The sequence below is a fragment of the Eptesicus fuscus genome, chromosome 11 (assembly GCF_027574615.1).
Source record: "Eptesicus fuscus isolate TK198812 chromosome 11, DD_ASM_mEF_20220401, whole genome shotgun sequence".
In the NCBI taxonomy this organism is placed as follows: Eukaryota; Metazoa; Chordata; class Mammalia; order Chiroptera; family Vespertilionidae; genus Eptesicus; species Eptesicus fuscus.
Genome location: NC_072483.1, coordinates 24,859,803 through 24,873,752, shown reverse-complemented (window position 1 = coordinate 24,873,752; position 13,950 = coordinate 24,859,803). Strand labels below are relative to the sequence as shown.

The following is a 13,950-nucleotide window of genomic DNA, read 5'->3' as shown; positions in this document are numbered from 1 at the left end:
ATATCAAAATCCCTTCATTCAGACATAGCGGACATGGTGGGCATCCAGGCATGCCAGCCTGTCAACAGAGTGTGCTTTGGTGAGACCAGATTTTCAGTATCTTTCAGTTCACTCCTTATAACTGTCCCTCTATTTATGTGGTGTTGATATTTTTAATTTAGTTTAAAAAGCCATGTCTTATCAACAGATATGTTAAACTATTTTATTCAATTCTAATATATAAGAATATATATGTACACCTACATATATACATACACACATATATAAAATTAAATAAAACTTCTCCTTACTTTTAAGTGAATTACATAACTATGTAAAAATTCTACCATTGTATTATTTTACTATTTTACACAAAAATGGAAAAAGCATCAGACACAGTGAAGTTTCATCTCTAGAGACTGTAATAAAATGGCTCACATTCAGGAATGGCAAGACTGAGCACTTATTCCCCCTAACACTCAAATACCTTAAAGAAACTAAAGGTAAAAGTATATATGATCCCCTAAGTCAATAGAACAATAACGACATTCTTTAATATTTTTGGTAAATTATACATTTGTTTAATCTGATTTTGCCAATTGTTTAAATAATTGGCAAAGTGCATTCTTGCCATATTTCTAAAGAGAGAAACTGATGGATTTATACCAGTAGTAGACAAACAAAAGCCAGGGCTATTTTGCTCACACTACACCCGTTTGGAAATCATTATATATAATATTTATATTACAATATAAATATACAAAGTGCTTAAATATATGTTAGATCCAGGATATATGTTATTCTTAGAACTAATATCTGTATTATCTTCTTAGAGATAAACATATATTTATCTTATTTTTATATTTACATAATAGTACTCATTATATTTATCTTCAAGTCAGTTTCTGGAAACTTAAGAAACTGGTCCAAATCTTATAGCAAGTATTTCCTGGAGGTAAGAATTATACTCAAATTTTTTGACTCTTAGGCCCATATTTCTAACACAGTACAACACAACCTTTTGAAGAAAGTGAACACATTTTTAAAATATTGTGTTAAACTAGATTTTTATAAATAAGTTGACCTTAAAAAATATTCTCAGAGCCTTCTAAAATTGATCAAAACTACTGTTTTCCTTTTTGCATATTACAGAGGTTCTCCTTTTTTCTTACCTCTAATAGAGCCTTGAAAATTCTAAGAGGCCATAGAAGGGCCTCAAGAGTAAATATCAATAAGAGTAATTCTCTCAAACAAAATAAGAGGTTAGAATTCATGACAGAAATATTTCCCTAGTTTAAGATATTGAGAAGGCATTAACTTTAAGCAAAGGGACTACTAGGATTTCCCATTTCCCCTCCCCCAAGATCTTAATCATTTAAATAAACCACCTATTTGTACATGATTCTTGTAGACACAGTATGAGACCTGCATAAAGTATACCATTACTTTAATATTTACAGTTATAAGAAATTGAGAGAAAGGTATAAATAGTGACCTTAAAATAGCAAACTAGTTCAAGTAGTCAGGAGAAGTAAATAATCTATTATTGTTTTTCAAATAAGTTTCAAAAATCACATCTTCATTTTTAGCACCGAATGAAAAGTACATTATAATGGTCACTTGAATAGTCTCATTGATTAATTTACTGCTTTAACATCGCACATTTCTGACCCTTGAACAACACAGGGGTTAGGGATGTTGACTCCCATAGTAAAAATCCATGTATAACTTTGACTCGCCAAAAACTTAACTACAAATAGCCTACTGTTGACCAGAGCCTTCTGATAACATAAACAGCCAATCAACACATATTTTGTGTATTATATACTTCATTCTTCAATATAAGTAAGCTAAAGAAAAAAATATTTTTTAGAAAATAATGAGAAATGCATTTGCAGTATTTATTGAAAAACATTTCCATATAAGTGGACCCACGCAGTTCAAAGCCTTGTTATTCAAGGGCCAACTGTACTCTCAAACATTATCAAGCCACTCTGCTAAGTGCAGATATACTAGTACAAGCAAAACAGACAGAGTCCTTTTCAGGCTCAGGCAATTCAGAACAGACAAAGAGCCAGCTATAATTATCTTGTTATAACACACTTTAGAAATTGCTATGTTAAGATATAGATAGAATATTACAGGAAAATTGGGAGGATCACCTAACTTACCACAGAGGTCTGGCTGTTTCCTGGGGGAGATGTGGCCTAGGTTGAGTCTTATGGGATGTTAATTTAGCAAAGAGAAGACAGCATTATAAGCACTGTTTCCCTGGAACATAAATCATGGATCAGGGTGTGATGGGCAAAAACTGGAGAAGGGAACACAGGTCATAAAGAGCTTTGTACTGAGGAACTTGAACTTGAGCCATTTCAATGCAGTAATTTGATTAGAATTTGTTCTTCACCTTTGACTTCAGTTTTGGAGGACCCCATCTCTGGTGGTACAACCCAGTCCTGCATTTACTATGAGGAGATTGCATCTGTTATTTTGCCTCTATTTTCTAGACCAATTAAATTTGTATATAAAAATGAATGTAGTTACTTATTATAGGGAAATTGGGTAGCAGAAGTATTTGTCTGCAGGTTCTATTTAAAAAAATCAAAGAAAGATTAATTGACAGATTGATTCAATACCTCTCCTACTTTGGGATGGAAGAAATACCTGATTTTCTTTACATGGATGTGAGTTTTACTATAAAGAGAAACAAACTTTTTCTCAAAAACCATCTCATAGATTATATGTTTACAATAAACATTTTTTCTAAGCATACTATTAGACCTATTTGGGACACCCAAATAAATACATTAAAAAGCAAATTACTTTCTCTTAGAATTTTGAAGAACAGTAGCATTTTTCCTATACTGCAGAAACAAAAGGAATATACCAAACAAATCCTGTATACATAAAGATGTGATCATTGCATTCAAGGGAATGTTTTTCTCTGCACAGGGATTCACTGTCAGAATGCCTCAAACCTCATGTTTAACTAAAATACTTTAAACTTGATATGACAAGAGTGAACAGATATTATATGCCTAACTTTACAAGGAAATGTTAATATATTCCTATTCTAGAGTCATAGAATAAACAGAGGAAAACTTTCAGAGGAGATCAAAGAGCATTTTTTTCTATTGTTTATAGTCACAGTAGTGTATTAATGCTAACGAAATATTGCTCGAGAGTTAAAGCAAAGAGCCCTCTGGATTTGGCCTGTTATTGAAATAAAAATGCCATTTGACCTAATGAAATGAGAAATTGATTAAATGCAGTTCATCTAAGGGTAAACATGGTCACCAAGTTACCGCCAGGGTCAGAAGGAGATGGGGTGATCTAGTGTTTGAGTGCTGATGGGGTTAGATAGACTCTCAGAGTGGCTGAGGCTACAAGATACATGACAACGGACACCCACAGGTCAGAAGGCAAGATCATCCCCTTGGATGGGAAAGGAGAGATTAATCAGAACATTCTTTGCTCAGCTAATAACAAAGTCTTATTCAATGATTCATGGAAAACTGAATGTTTTAAAGAAGCTTCCAATCTCTGGGTCCCAGGAAAGTCGGGATTGCTGCTAACTGGGGAACACATTTCAGAGCAATCGCTGTGGTCACACACAGCATCAGTGAAGCCCGGGACCTTCATGAATAACATTGTTTTGACAAAGTAATTCAGGTGCCTGATTACCAAGTGTGTGTCTAATCTTTACTTATTGTATTTCTCATGACGTTTAAATCCTTCAGCTTTAGCAACGTGGATTTTTATTTAGAACTTGACATTCTTCCTCACAAACTGAAATATTTTGAAATAAAAACTTCCCTTAACTTGGGGAACACAATACAGAAGAGAATGGATCCTCACTGTTCCTTAGATAGTCGTCTGTCTTATGACTATAGTAAAACAAAGTCATTTATTTTTACACTTCAGTGCAATCATTTATTTTCTCAGGGGGATATTTTATGAAACTGGTGCCAGGGTGGCGATATTGATTTTTTTTTTAAATGTGATGACTGACCATCCTACCCAAATCAGAAACTTTTGTCCCTCTGACAATACAATAACCATAATTTCTACAAAAATTATGAGCTTTTTTGACTTTTTCAGGTAAGAGTTATTCTATTTCTTCAGCACTAGATGTAATTTATTTCTGCAAGTTTAATATTGTCTTTATTTTCTTGACAGATGGCTTATTCATCTTATTATTTTCATGCACTGGCAAGATTAGTCTGTTTTAAATAAAATACTTAAGAAGAAGAAACTTTAAAATCTGTATTTATGTGAGTCTCCAGAACAGGCTTCAGAATATGTGTTTAAAACAATTGATACTTACATATTTATCCGAGACACTCATATGACTTTTCCATTTGGACAATAATGAACATCGTATAAATTTTCTTAATTACATAGTTACCATAAAGGTCACAAGAATAAATATATTGGCTTTTTGGGGGAAAGTAGGAAAACAATGAGTCTTCAATGTTTTGTATTTAAAGAGGTAGATGTGACTCATATTCAGAAAATTTGATCTTTTCTTAAAAGTTTTGAAACCACAATTAGAAAATATGTATATTCTCTTATTGAGTTATGAACATGAGTAATACTGTGTGTGTGTGTGCGCGCACGTGCACACGTGTGTGTGGACTCCACTTTGTAATTTGTGAAACTTTTCCAAACATACTGAATACAATAACATCATGACCATTTATATAGACGCCACCTAGATTCATCAAATGTTAACATTTAGGACAATGCCAGACTTAATCTGTCATTACACACATTTCTTACAAGAAACATCTGCCCTTGCTGAGGATTCACTTCCCACCCATGCTGCCTAAACTTCCTCCCAAGTCCTTTCTCTCCTTATCCACTTTTTCTTCTGGCTTGGAGACTCAGCATCTCCTCACTGCCACCACTGGAGATTTTTAGGGTTCTGGATCCTCCTAGCCAAAGCCAATCTGAGAATCTCAATTGCTTTGGTGGAGCTGATGCAGGAGTAGAGGAGGAAGAAAATAAAACCAGATGGAAAGCAATGCTACTGGGAGGGCTTAGCTCCTAGGGTCAGCAGTGCAACAAACTCAGCATGAGCTGTTCCCCAGAAACAACATTCTAAATGATTGCATAAGGTTCAAGTGTGCTTTTGTGGCTTGTACATGGTTTCTTTCTGAAAATATGTGGAGGTTTGAGCAACCAGTTTACAATTGGATTTTGAGAACATAGTCTACTTGGAGTTATGGATGACCAGTATTATCATTATTTAGACTAGTACAAAAATTAACTGCTTTCTCAAGCAAACTTATTTTCACTTGGCATGACCATAGTTTCTTTGCAGGCACATTTTCAAACAAAGATATCATTAAAGGTTCACAAGCGTTTTTATTTTCTACATTGTATAAATATTTCAAACAATTTTTTTCCATTTCTATCTTTACCTTTTAGTCTGGTAAATATACCCTGACTACACACATTACTAAGGGGTTATCAAAATGGAAATCCATATCTAAATACTTTTAGGATTTCACCCAGAAGACATTTATTTTTTTATGATAATGTAATAAAAAGGCAGATTAGAGAAAACTCATTTTCTTTTAGTTCTCTTGACTTTTGATGTTATTCTTCTAACTCATATTCATTTGTGATGCTTATTTGTCATGCTAAAAATGTTGATTTTATATAAAAGTAATCTTTAAAGTTTAGAAATTAACATGAGATATATTACCCCTAAAGTGTAAAGTAATACAAACACATTTTAAAAGATAAATAAAAGCACATATGAGTGAAATAAAAAAAATTCTGTTGTGCATCTTCAGGTATATCTATTAATGAATATGAACAAACTACAGCTATGTGTGAAGAAACAGTGAAATGGCTAGATGCTGAGTCTTTTCCATCAACTGGAACGTCTTAAATGACATGCCCTTCTGGGTATAAAAGAATCAAGAGTATCTCTTGGCTCCATTCTATTTCCTGGTGTGCTGCTCCCAAGAATGCCCTGGCTGCCATTTTCACCTGGGGAGTCGCCAGGGGAAAGACCAGCTGCTCATATTTAGATTTTTGCAGCTACGGCTCCCATTTCCAGTCCTGGCTCCTTTCCCCTATTTTTTCTACACTCAGGGAGAGGATGTCAAGTATATATGCCCTGCTCCAATCTTCCATCAGGCACCACCCTTGGCTCATGCCCTATTTTGGTGCCATCTGCTTGGGGACATAGAGGATAATAATAAGAGCTTTTACTTATTGAGTGCCTGCTGTGAGCTAAGTATTTACATATCTAATTTCAAATTCTCACATGATCCTGCAAGGACAGTATTAAACCCATTTTTATAGATCTAGGCAGTGAAGCCCAGAAAAGTTATGAAATCTCTCCAAGGTTATCTGATGCAGGCTTTATAGCTGAGACTTCCTCTTTGCCATCAGTGGAAGACTTGGAAAAATATGTTAGCGTTTTCTTTGATCGACTCTCCACTTTCCATAACAGCCATCCCTGGAGAGCTGCTCTCCCACTCTCATCCCATGCTGGTGTCTTGAATTTCCCACAGTGATTTGGCCCTTACATTGAATTTTCCGGCTTCTTGTCTGTTAGACTCAACTGATATCTTAAAATATGTGATTAGTACTTAATAGTGTTGGCAGGTTAGAATCATATTTTTAAAAGGAAAGTGTATTTAAGCACTTAACTTTCTGAATTCACTCATTGAGAGTGTCTATTTTTTCCCATGTTCTACAGAGAAACTGGACAATTAAATGACCACCTGTTAGCTGCTAATGATGCTCACATGCCTTTAAGAAAGTAATTCTGGCTTTATCTGTCTACAATCTTGGCAACAAAACTCGTGGGAACATCAAGGGCACAGGAAGCCAAAGGCAGCAAACTGACAATAAAGTTTGTGCTTAGACTACTAATAAGGAAGGAGATAGTGTGAATCTCTAATTCTACATAATTATTTAATCTCAAAAGGGTGACATAAAACAGAATGCATGTTTTAAAAAGCTAAGTTTGGGTGTTCAAATCTAGGACTGAGATCAGAGGAGTTTCACACAGCATATTTCCTACTTGAAAAAACTATACAAAAAAACATTAATATAAAACATGCTAATCACTATTTCAAATGCATAGTCTGATTTGATACTGTGTGGGTGGGTCAATCATTATGCCTTTCAAATGAAAATGAATACATAAATACTGAATAAACTTAATTCAAAGTAATAGGTGGCTATTAACCTTATCCTACATTGCTAGAAATATGCTAGCCCTAACGAAGGCTTACAATTATAAATATTCACCAAAACAAAGAAAAGGAGCATTTTCTAAAATTAGGGCTAGCATTAAAGAGTAAATGACCCTTTTATTTTAATAGTAAAATCAAAGTCCAAAGAAAACATCTGGTTTTAATTCTTTTGCTAATATGTTTTTTAGTCCTTGTTTAAGTTTACTGATCTCAATGGATCCCATTTTAATATAATATTTCCATTAAGTCAAAGGTTGATAAACTAAGCTTATCTTTTATTTATTCTCTTCAATATAGTGTAATGGTTAAAATCATAGCCTCTAATATCAGATTGCTTAACTTTGAAAATTATCAACATAACTTGTTTTTCGTATAAGTTGTCTTAATTCTCTGTGCCTCAGTTTCCTCATCTATAAAATAGGATTAATAATAGTACCTACTTCTTTGGGTTAGTGAGTTCATTAAGTCAGTATAAGACAATACTTAGAACAATGCTTGATGAACACTAAGTGCTCAATATGTCCTTGCTATCATGATTTTTGAACTGCAAAGGAAATGATGAATTGAAAATCATTATACAATTAGGTACATTTTGAATTGAACGGAGTAAATCATATGTGTCTCTTGCCAAGCAAACACATAAATGTCTCTCTCAATTAAAAATAAATTCTAAAGAGGAGTAGGTGGTATTCTGTCTGTAGGAAATCAACCTCCCCTGCCAGTATCATCTTAAAACATTTTACGTGACTATTAATGAACAAAGGACCCATTTGTCTCAATGTTTCTCAAACACAATTTTACAAATCTTCATTTTTTCCAGAGCTCCAAGCTTTAGAAATGTGTCAAGGTTTCTGCTAAAGCAACAATTATATCTGAGATTCCAGATCTACTGATAATATCCTCACATATCCATTATATACACTTCAAAATGGTTATATAATCCTATCTAATAAAGAGGAAATATACTAATTGACCATCACACCCTCACAAAGATGGTGCACCCACAGCCATAAGGAGGGAATATGCTAATTGACTGTCATGCCCTCAAAGATGGCGGTGCCCACAGTCACAAGATGGTGGCACCCAGTCCTCTCATCCCCACCCGGGCAGCAGGTGCGTGGCACAGCCGGGCCCACCCCGATGCTGGTCTGGCTGCTCCGTGCGCCTGCCTCTGGAGTCCCCCAGTCCCCTCAGCCCCCCAGCTGCCCAGGGCTGGCCCAAGGTGCAGGCAAGCCTTGGATGGCGGCTGCCCAGCCACTCAGGGCCGCCCGAGGCTCAGGTAACCAGGGCCGGCTGAGGCTTGTGCTGCCAGCAGTAGCAGCAGCAGAGGTGTGATGGGGGCATCACCTTCCCCTGATTGCCAGGTCACCTCCCGCCCCTGAGGGGTCCCGGACTGTGAGAGGGGGCAGGCCAGACTGAGGGACCCCCATCCAGTGCATGAATTTTCATGCACCAGGCCTCTAGTTAACATTATATACTCACAATTTAATTTTAAGTATAAAATATTACCTTACATCTGATCCCATATTAAGTAAAACGAGACAGTTACCAGAAGTTAAAGGGAAATGTTCAAATAAGATAACTCCAAACTGTACCATCATAGAGCAGAATATTTTTAAATTGAATTGCTAACTCTCCACAACATATTTGCAAAGCAATATGAAGTTCAGGATATTAACACTGATCATGTTAAACTCCAACTTAATGCAACTAGCTAACTAAATATGTATCTAGCAGTTGGTGAAATTATGGTTCAAGTTCTTAAAATAATGACTTAATTTTTAAAGGGTGAATATACTTGACGGTGTCATGCTATGTCTATATTTTTATGCTCCTAATTATTTAGCTTTGGAAGATATGTTATTACATATACATAACTTTCCTCTTCCTTGAATATATATATATACATATATATATATATATATATATATATATATATATACACATATATATATATATTCTTCCCTAATGCACACAAATATATACATATACATATACATATACATATCTAGATGTTGTTAGCATCCCTTCTCTATTACTGAATTCTCCCTAAATTCAAAAGGTTGGGATGTAACTACACTGCACTTTGGTCAGAGGAAATGGCAGAAAAACGGTGTATCAGAAGAAATGGCAGAAAAACGGTGTATCAGAAGTCTAAGGTGGCCCAGTGGATGATCCACTCTAGTTTTTGAGACTTTTGGGAAATTGGTTTTCTCTGATTCCAAAGGTATCTACTTCTTCTTTTAGAAGGTTGAGAATCAAATCAACTCTATGAGATAAGTGTACCTGAAACCTCTCAAAAACCCCTTTTACTAAGGAAGAAGTAGGTTGGGAAAAATTAAGAGATGTACTCGAGATCAGGATATAAGTGGCAAGATTGGTCCTTTTAATTCCAAATTCATTTCTTTTAGAATATTAGAACTACATGTGACCTTAGAGAATATCTACTTCACATCCCATATTTCTAAATCTTTCTGGTGGTTTGAAAGTTGCAGAGTTAGTTGGTTTAAGTTAGGCCAACTGTGGTGGTCGCTCATACATCTTTTACTGGGTGGAAATCAAATAGCATACCAAGGTTTGAAGATGCTTGACATTTCCCACTCTTAAAATCAATCACCAATCTGAAAACAATGGCTATTTCCCAGAGATTCAGGTATTGGTGTAAGTGGAGATCGTGACCTTGGAACAATTATTTTCTGAAAAGGTATTACAAACAATGATGTGAGCAAAATGCCCAGACTGCCCTCCAGTGCATGGATCCCTGGCCAGGAAATGGCCACACATCTGTCATGAGTAGTATGAGTTTGGCTCAAATCTCATTTTAATGCATTTATATTTCACTGGAGGCCCGGTGCACAAAATTCATGCACGGGGTGTGTGTCCCTCAGCCCAGCCTGCACCCGCTCCAATCTGGGACCCTTGAGGGATGTCCCACTGCCCGTTTAGGTCTGATCTCGGTGGTATCAGGCCTAAACGGGCAGTGGGACATCCCTCTCACAATCCAGGACTGCTGGCTCCCAACCACTTGCCTGTCTGCAGGCCTGATCACCCCTAACCACTCCCCTGCCAGCCTGATCAATGCCTAACTGCTCCCCTGCCAGCCTAATTTCCCCTACTGCCCTCCCCTGCTGGCCCGGTAACCCCTAACTGCCCTCCCTTGCCAGCCTGGTCCCCCCCCCAACTGCCCTCCCCTGCAGTCCTGGGTCCCCCCCAACTGTCCTCCCCTGCAGGCCTGGTCCCTCCCAACTGCCCTCCCTTGCAGGTCTGGGTCCCCCCACAACTGTCCTCCCCTGCAGGCCTGGTCTCCCCCAACTGCCCTTCTCTGCTGGCTCAGTCACCCCTAACTGCCCTCCCCTGTTGCCCTGATTGCCCAAAACTGCTCTCCCCTACAGGCCATCTTGTGGTCTTGTGGTGGCCATCTTGTGTCCACATGGGGACAGCCATCTTTGACCACATGGGGGCGGCCATCTTTGTGTGTTGGAGTGATGGTCAATTTGCATACTACTCTTTTATTAGATAGGATAGGCATTGCATTTTGACTAAGTTAACATGAGCTAGTTAGAAAAATACTTACTTAAAGATTTTCTGTGCTCTGGTTTCTGTTCTTTTATATCATTATCGTAATGACTTAGCAATTCAGTACTGGAGGATCTCTGGATTTTGAATAATTCCAGGTTTCTTGATGGAGTGCTTGGATCCTTTGGCTAGAAACACCAAACAATTAGCCAGGAAAAATTTAAAAGGAAGAAAGAATTAAAAAATAAGTTGTGGATCTATTTTGATGTTAAATTTAAAAGGATGTTTAAAATAAGATAATTATTTTTGGGATGGAGCCCTCTAGAACCAAGCTTAACATTCAAATCTATAGCAGTTATACATATGGTGTTTACTAAGTCCTGTGCATTACCCCAAGCACCCCACATGCATTAACTTAATTATTCATCACAGCAATCCTATGAGGTAGGTATTCTTATTATTATTCTTACTTTCCAGACAAGGAAACTGAAGCCAAAAGAGATAAGTAATTTATCCAAGGCCACACAGCTAGTAAATGATAGAACCAGGATTCAAACTCAGGCAGTGTGACTCCTGAGTCCACCCGTAATGACAAATTATGTGCGAGTGTGTGTGTGTGTGCTTGTGCATGAGTGCACATATGTGTATGTGTGTGTGTGGGGGGGGGCACAAGCACTCACACCTGCTTAGAAAAGAACATATACTGGAGATGGGGAAAAGTCATTTTGTTAATTTATGTTTTAAAGTTTTAGTCCGAAATCAAAATCATATAATGGGAGATAGACTAATGAGCAAAAACACTACACAGAAAATGTATTTTCCTCTTGTATACCTTATTAAAAGCTCTCAAAAAAATTTCTACCCCAAGATTTTGCAAATATTAGTGTCCTAAAATTAGATGTTTAGTCTAGAATTAGTATAAAATGAGTAGTTTTAAATAATTTGACTCTTTTATTTATTTTTATTTTTTAAATATATTTCTTTATTGATTTCAGAGAGGAAGGGAGAAGGAGAGGGAGATAGAAACATCAATGATGAGAGAGAATCATTGATCAGCTGCCTCCTGCACACCCCCTACTGGGGGTCGAGCCCGCAACCCAGGCATGTGCCCTTGGCGGGAATCGATCCTGGGACTCTTCAGTCCGCAGGCTGACATTCTATCCACTGAGCCAAGCCAGCTAGGGCTAATTTGACTCTTTTAAAAACATAATCTGAATGTGTGATTTAGGGTAATTTAATGAAGTTCTAGATATGTAATTTTCATAAAAAGAACAATCTAGCTTAATTGGAAGAACAATGAAAATCAGTACAAAGATTATTATTTACTGGTATTAGGACAGTGATATGGGCTTGAATACATTGATATTTATTTTCAAGAATATGCATTACAGACTGCAATAACTGAAAATGTGAAAATTCAGTAGTTATTAAGCACTTGTGTGCTTTTTACAGTCTCTAGTAGATGAATGTCCATGTTATTTTATTAAAAATATATGAATGCTCTGTATTTTTGAAAGAATGAAATTCAGTGACATTTATATCCACAAATCCTATTTGCTGAAACATTTTTAGTGGACTCTGTTTAAACTTAAAATAACTTAATATCTCGCAATCCATAGGATCCACTTAAATGTGTGTGTTATATACCCACGCGTTCAGATTTAAATGACTATGTTTTAATTAATAAAGGTAACAGCCAAAACAAATACATACCAATCTGTCAATTGCATTTTTGATAGCGTGGAACCAATCCAATATGATGAAGTCAATATCTGACTGTAGAAGGAACTCATTTCCTGATGCTGTTGTGATCTGAAAAAGAAAAAAAATTGACAGGTAAGCAAATCAGATAAAATAGATCTCTTACAGTTTAAAAAATATATATCCTTTTATTAAACAAAAAACACACACTTCAATACACTGAAATATTTTCTTGTATTCCAGTAATTGTCTTTCTGGGAACTGGGAGACTAGTATCATTTTGAACTGCTCACTATAAACTGTTTTTTCATGTCATAACAAATACATTATTGTTTTCATAATAGAACGATTAACTCAGAGTAGTTTTAAAGCTGAATTACTCCAACTCAAGGAGAAGCAAGCCAGGAAGTTCAGAATAATGCAGACAGTATCCACTTAAGTCAGAGCCTCAGAAAAATGTAGCTGGGTGTGTCAGAATTCATTCTGCACTTTTGGCTCTTTCCTGTTTGTCTTTTTAAAATCTAATAGTATCACTATATTTGATTTCCTTTTATAGAGGGCTCTAAAACAGATTATTTACCAAAGAGACTAAATGCAGACTTTTCTAAAAGGTCACTCAAATGAATAACATTTGGATATTTCTACTTTCCTATCAGAAAGATCTATCAGAAATTAATAAAGGACCAATTTCCCCACCACAGGAGTGTATTAGAATAGAAGTTTATTTACATACTTGAACCTCTCATGGAGAGTATTTATCAAATGAACATTCCCATTCCAGACTCTCTGGGCTGTTAAATAGTTGGCAATATTTAGCATGTAACTATGTGTTTTTCATTTCAGCGAATCTCTTTCTCCCCAGAATTGTGAGAGAGGATGGGACCCTATAGGAACAGAGCGATGCTCTTGATTTCACACATAAAGGGCTACTTAGAGAAGAATTGGATTAGAGTGGCTGTGGGCACGCTTTCTGCATTAGGCCATCAATCTGAACTGTGCAGATTTTCCCTTTGTTTTATTGACTTTTTGTTTCAACAGGAAGATGAACATTTCCCGGCTGCTGTCACACATCAAGCAAGGCTTCAGAGGTTTAGAGGACTGACATTTCAACATCCTGAATCAGGAGCTAGTCACCTCTCCTCAGCCCGACTCGCTCTAAATAGGAGGTGAACACTGCAATGTGGCACAGGTTCAGGAAATCACAAATCATGCTTCAGGCTGTCTCCATAATTCTATCATTAAAGTGACAATTATTACCCAGAATAGCTCACTCTGAAGGTTTCAGTGATTCTTATGGCAACATTTAATAACAATAGTCCCAGAGTGTTAAAGTAATCTTTGATTACACACATCCATAAATATTCATTTGTCATTTATTTTTAGAAAAACTATATAGAGATGCAACATCACTCAGTACTGCAATGCATCCATTCTTAAGGGAGATGGATTCTAACATTTCACAACTATAAGGAGAGGGGAACTACCCAAACTATATGCAATTATGAAAAATCAAAGTTTAGAAAATAAGAGT

The 13,950-nt window shown here is 36.3% G+C and overlaps 1 protein-coding gene across 2 annotated transcripts in view; it reads right to left on the bottom strand.

Moving 5' to 3' along the window:
• Positions 1-13,950, bottom strand: part of ARHGAP15 (Rho GTPase activating protein 15) — a 648,004-nt gene that overhangs the window by 317,631 nt on the left and 316,423 nt on the right. For both annotated transcript variants that reach the window (XM_008143494.3, XM_054722880.1), the window contains exons 7-8: positions 12,432-12,530; positions 10,777-10,906 (exon numbers count right to left, since the gene is read on the bottom strand). In XM_008143494.3, the coding sequence (XP_008141716.1) occupies positions 10,777-10,906; positions 12,432-12,530 (229 nt within the window). The remainder of the gene's footprint in view (positions 1-10,776; positions 10,907-12,431; positions 12,531-13,950) is intronic.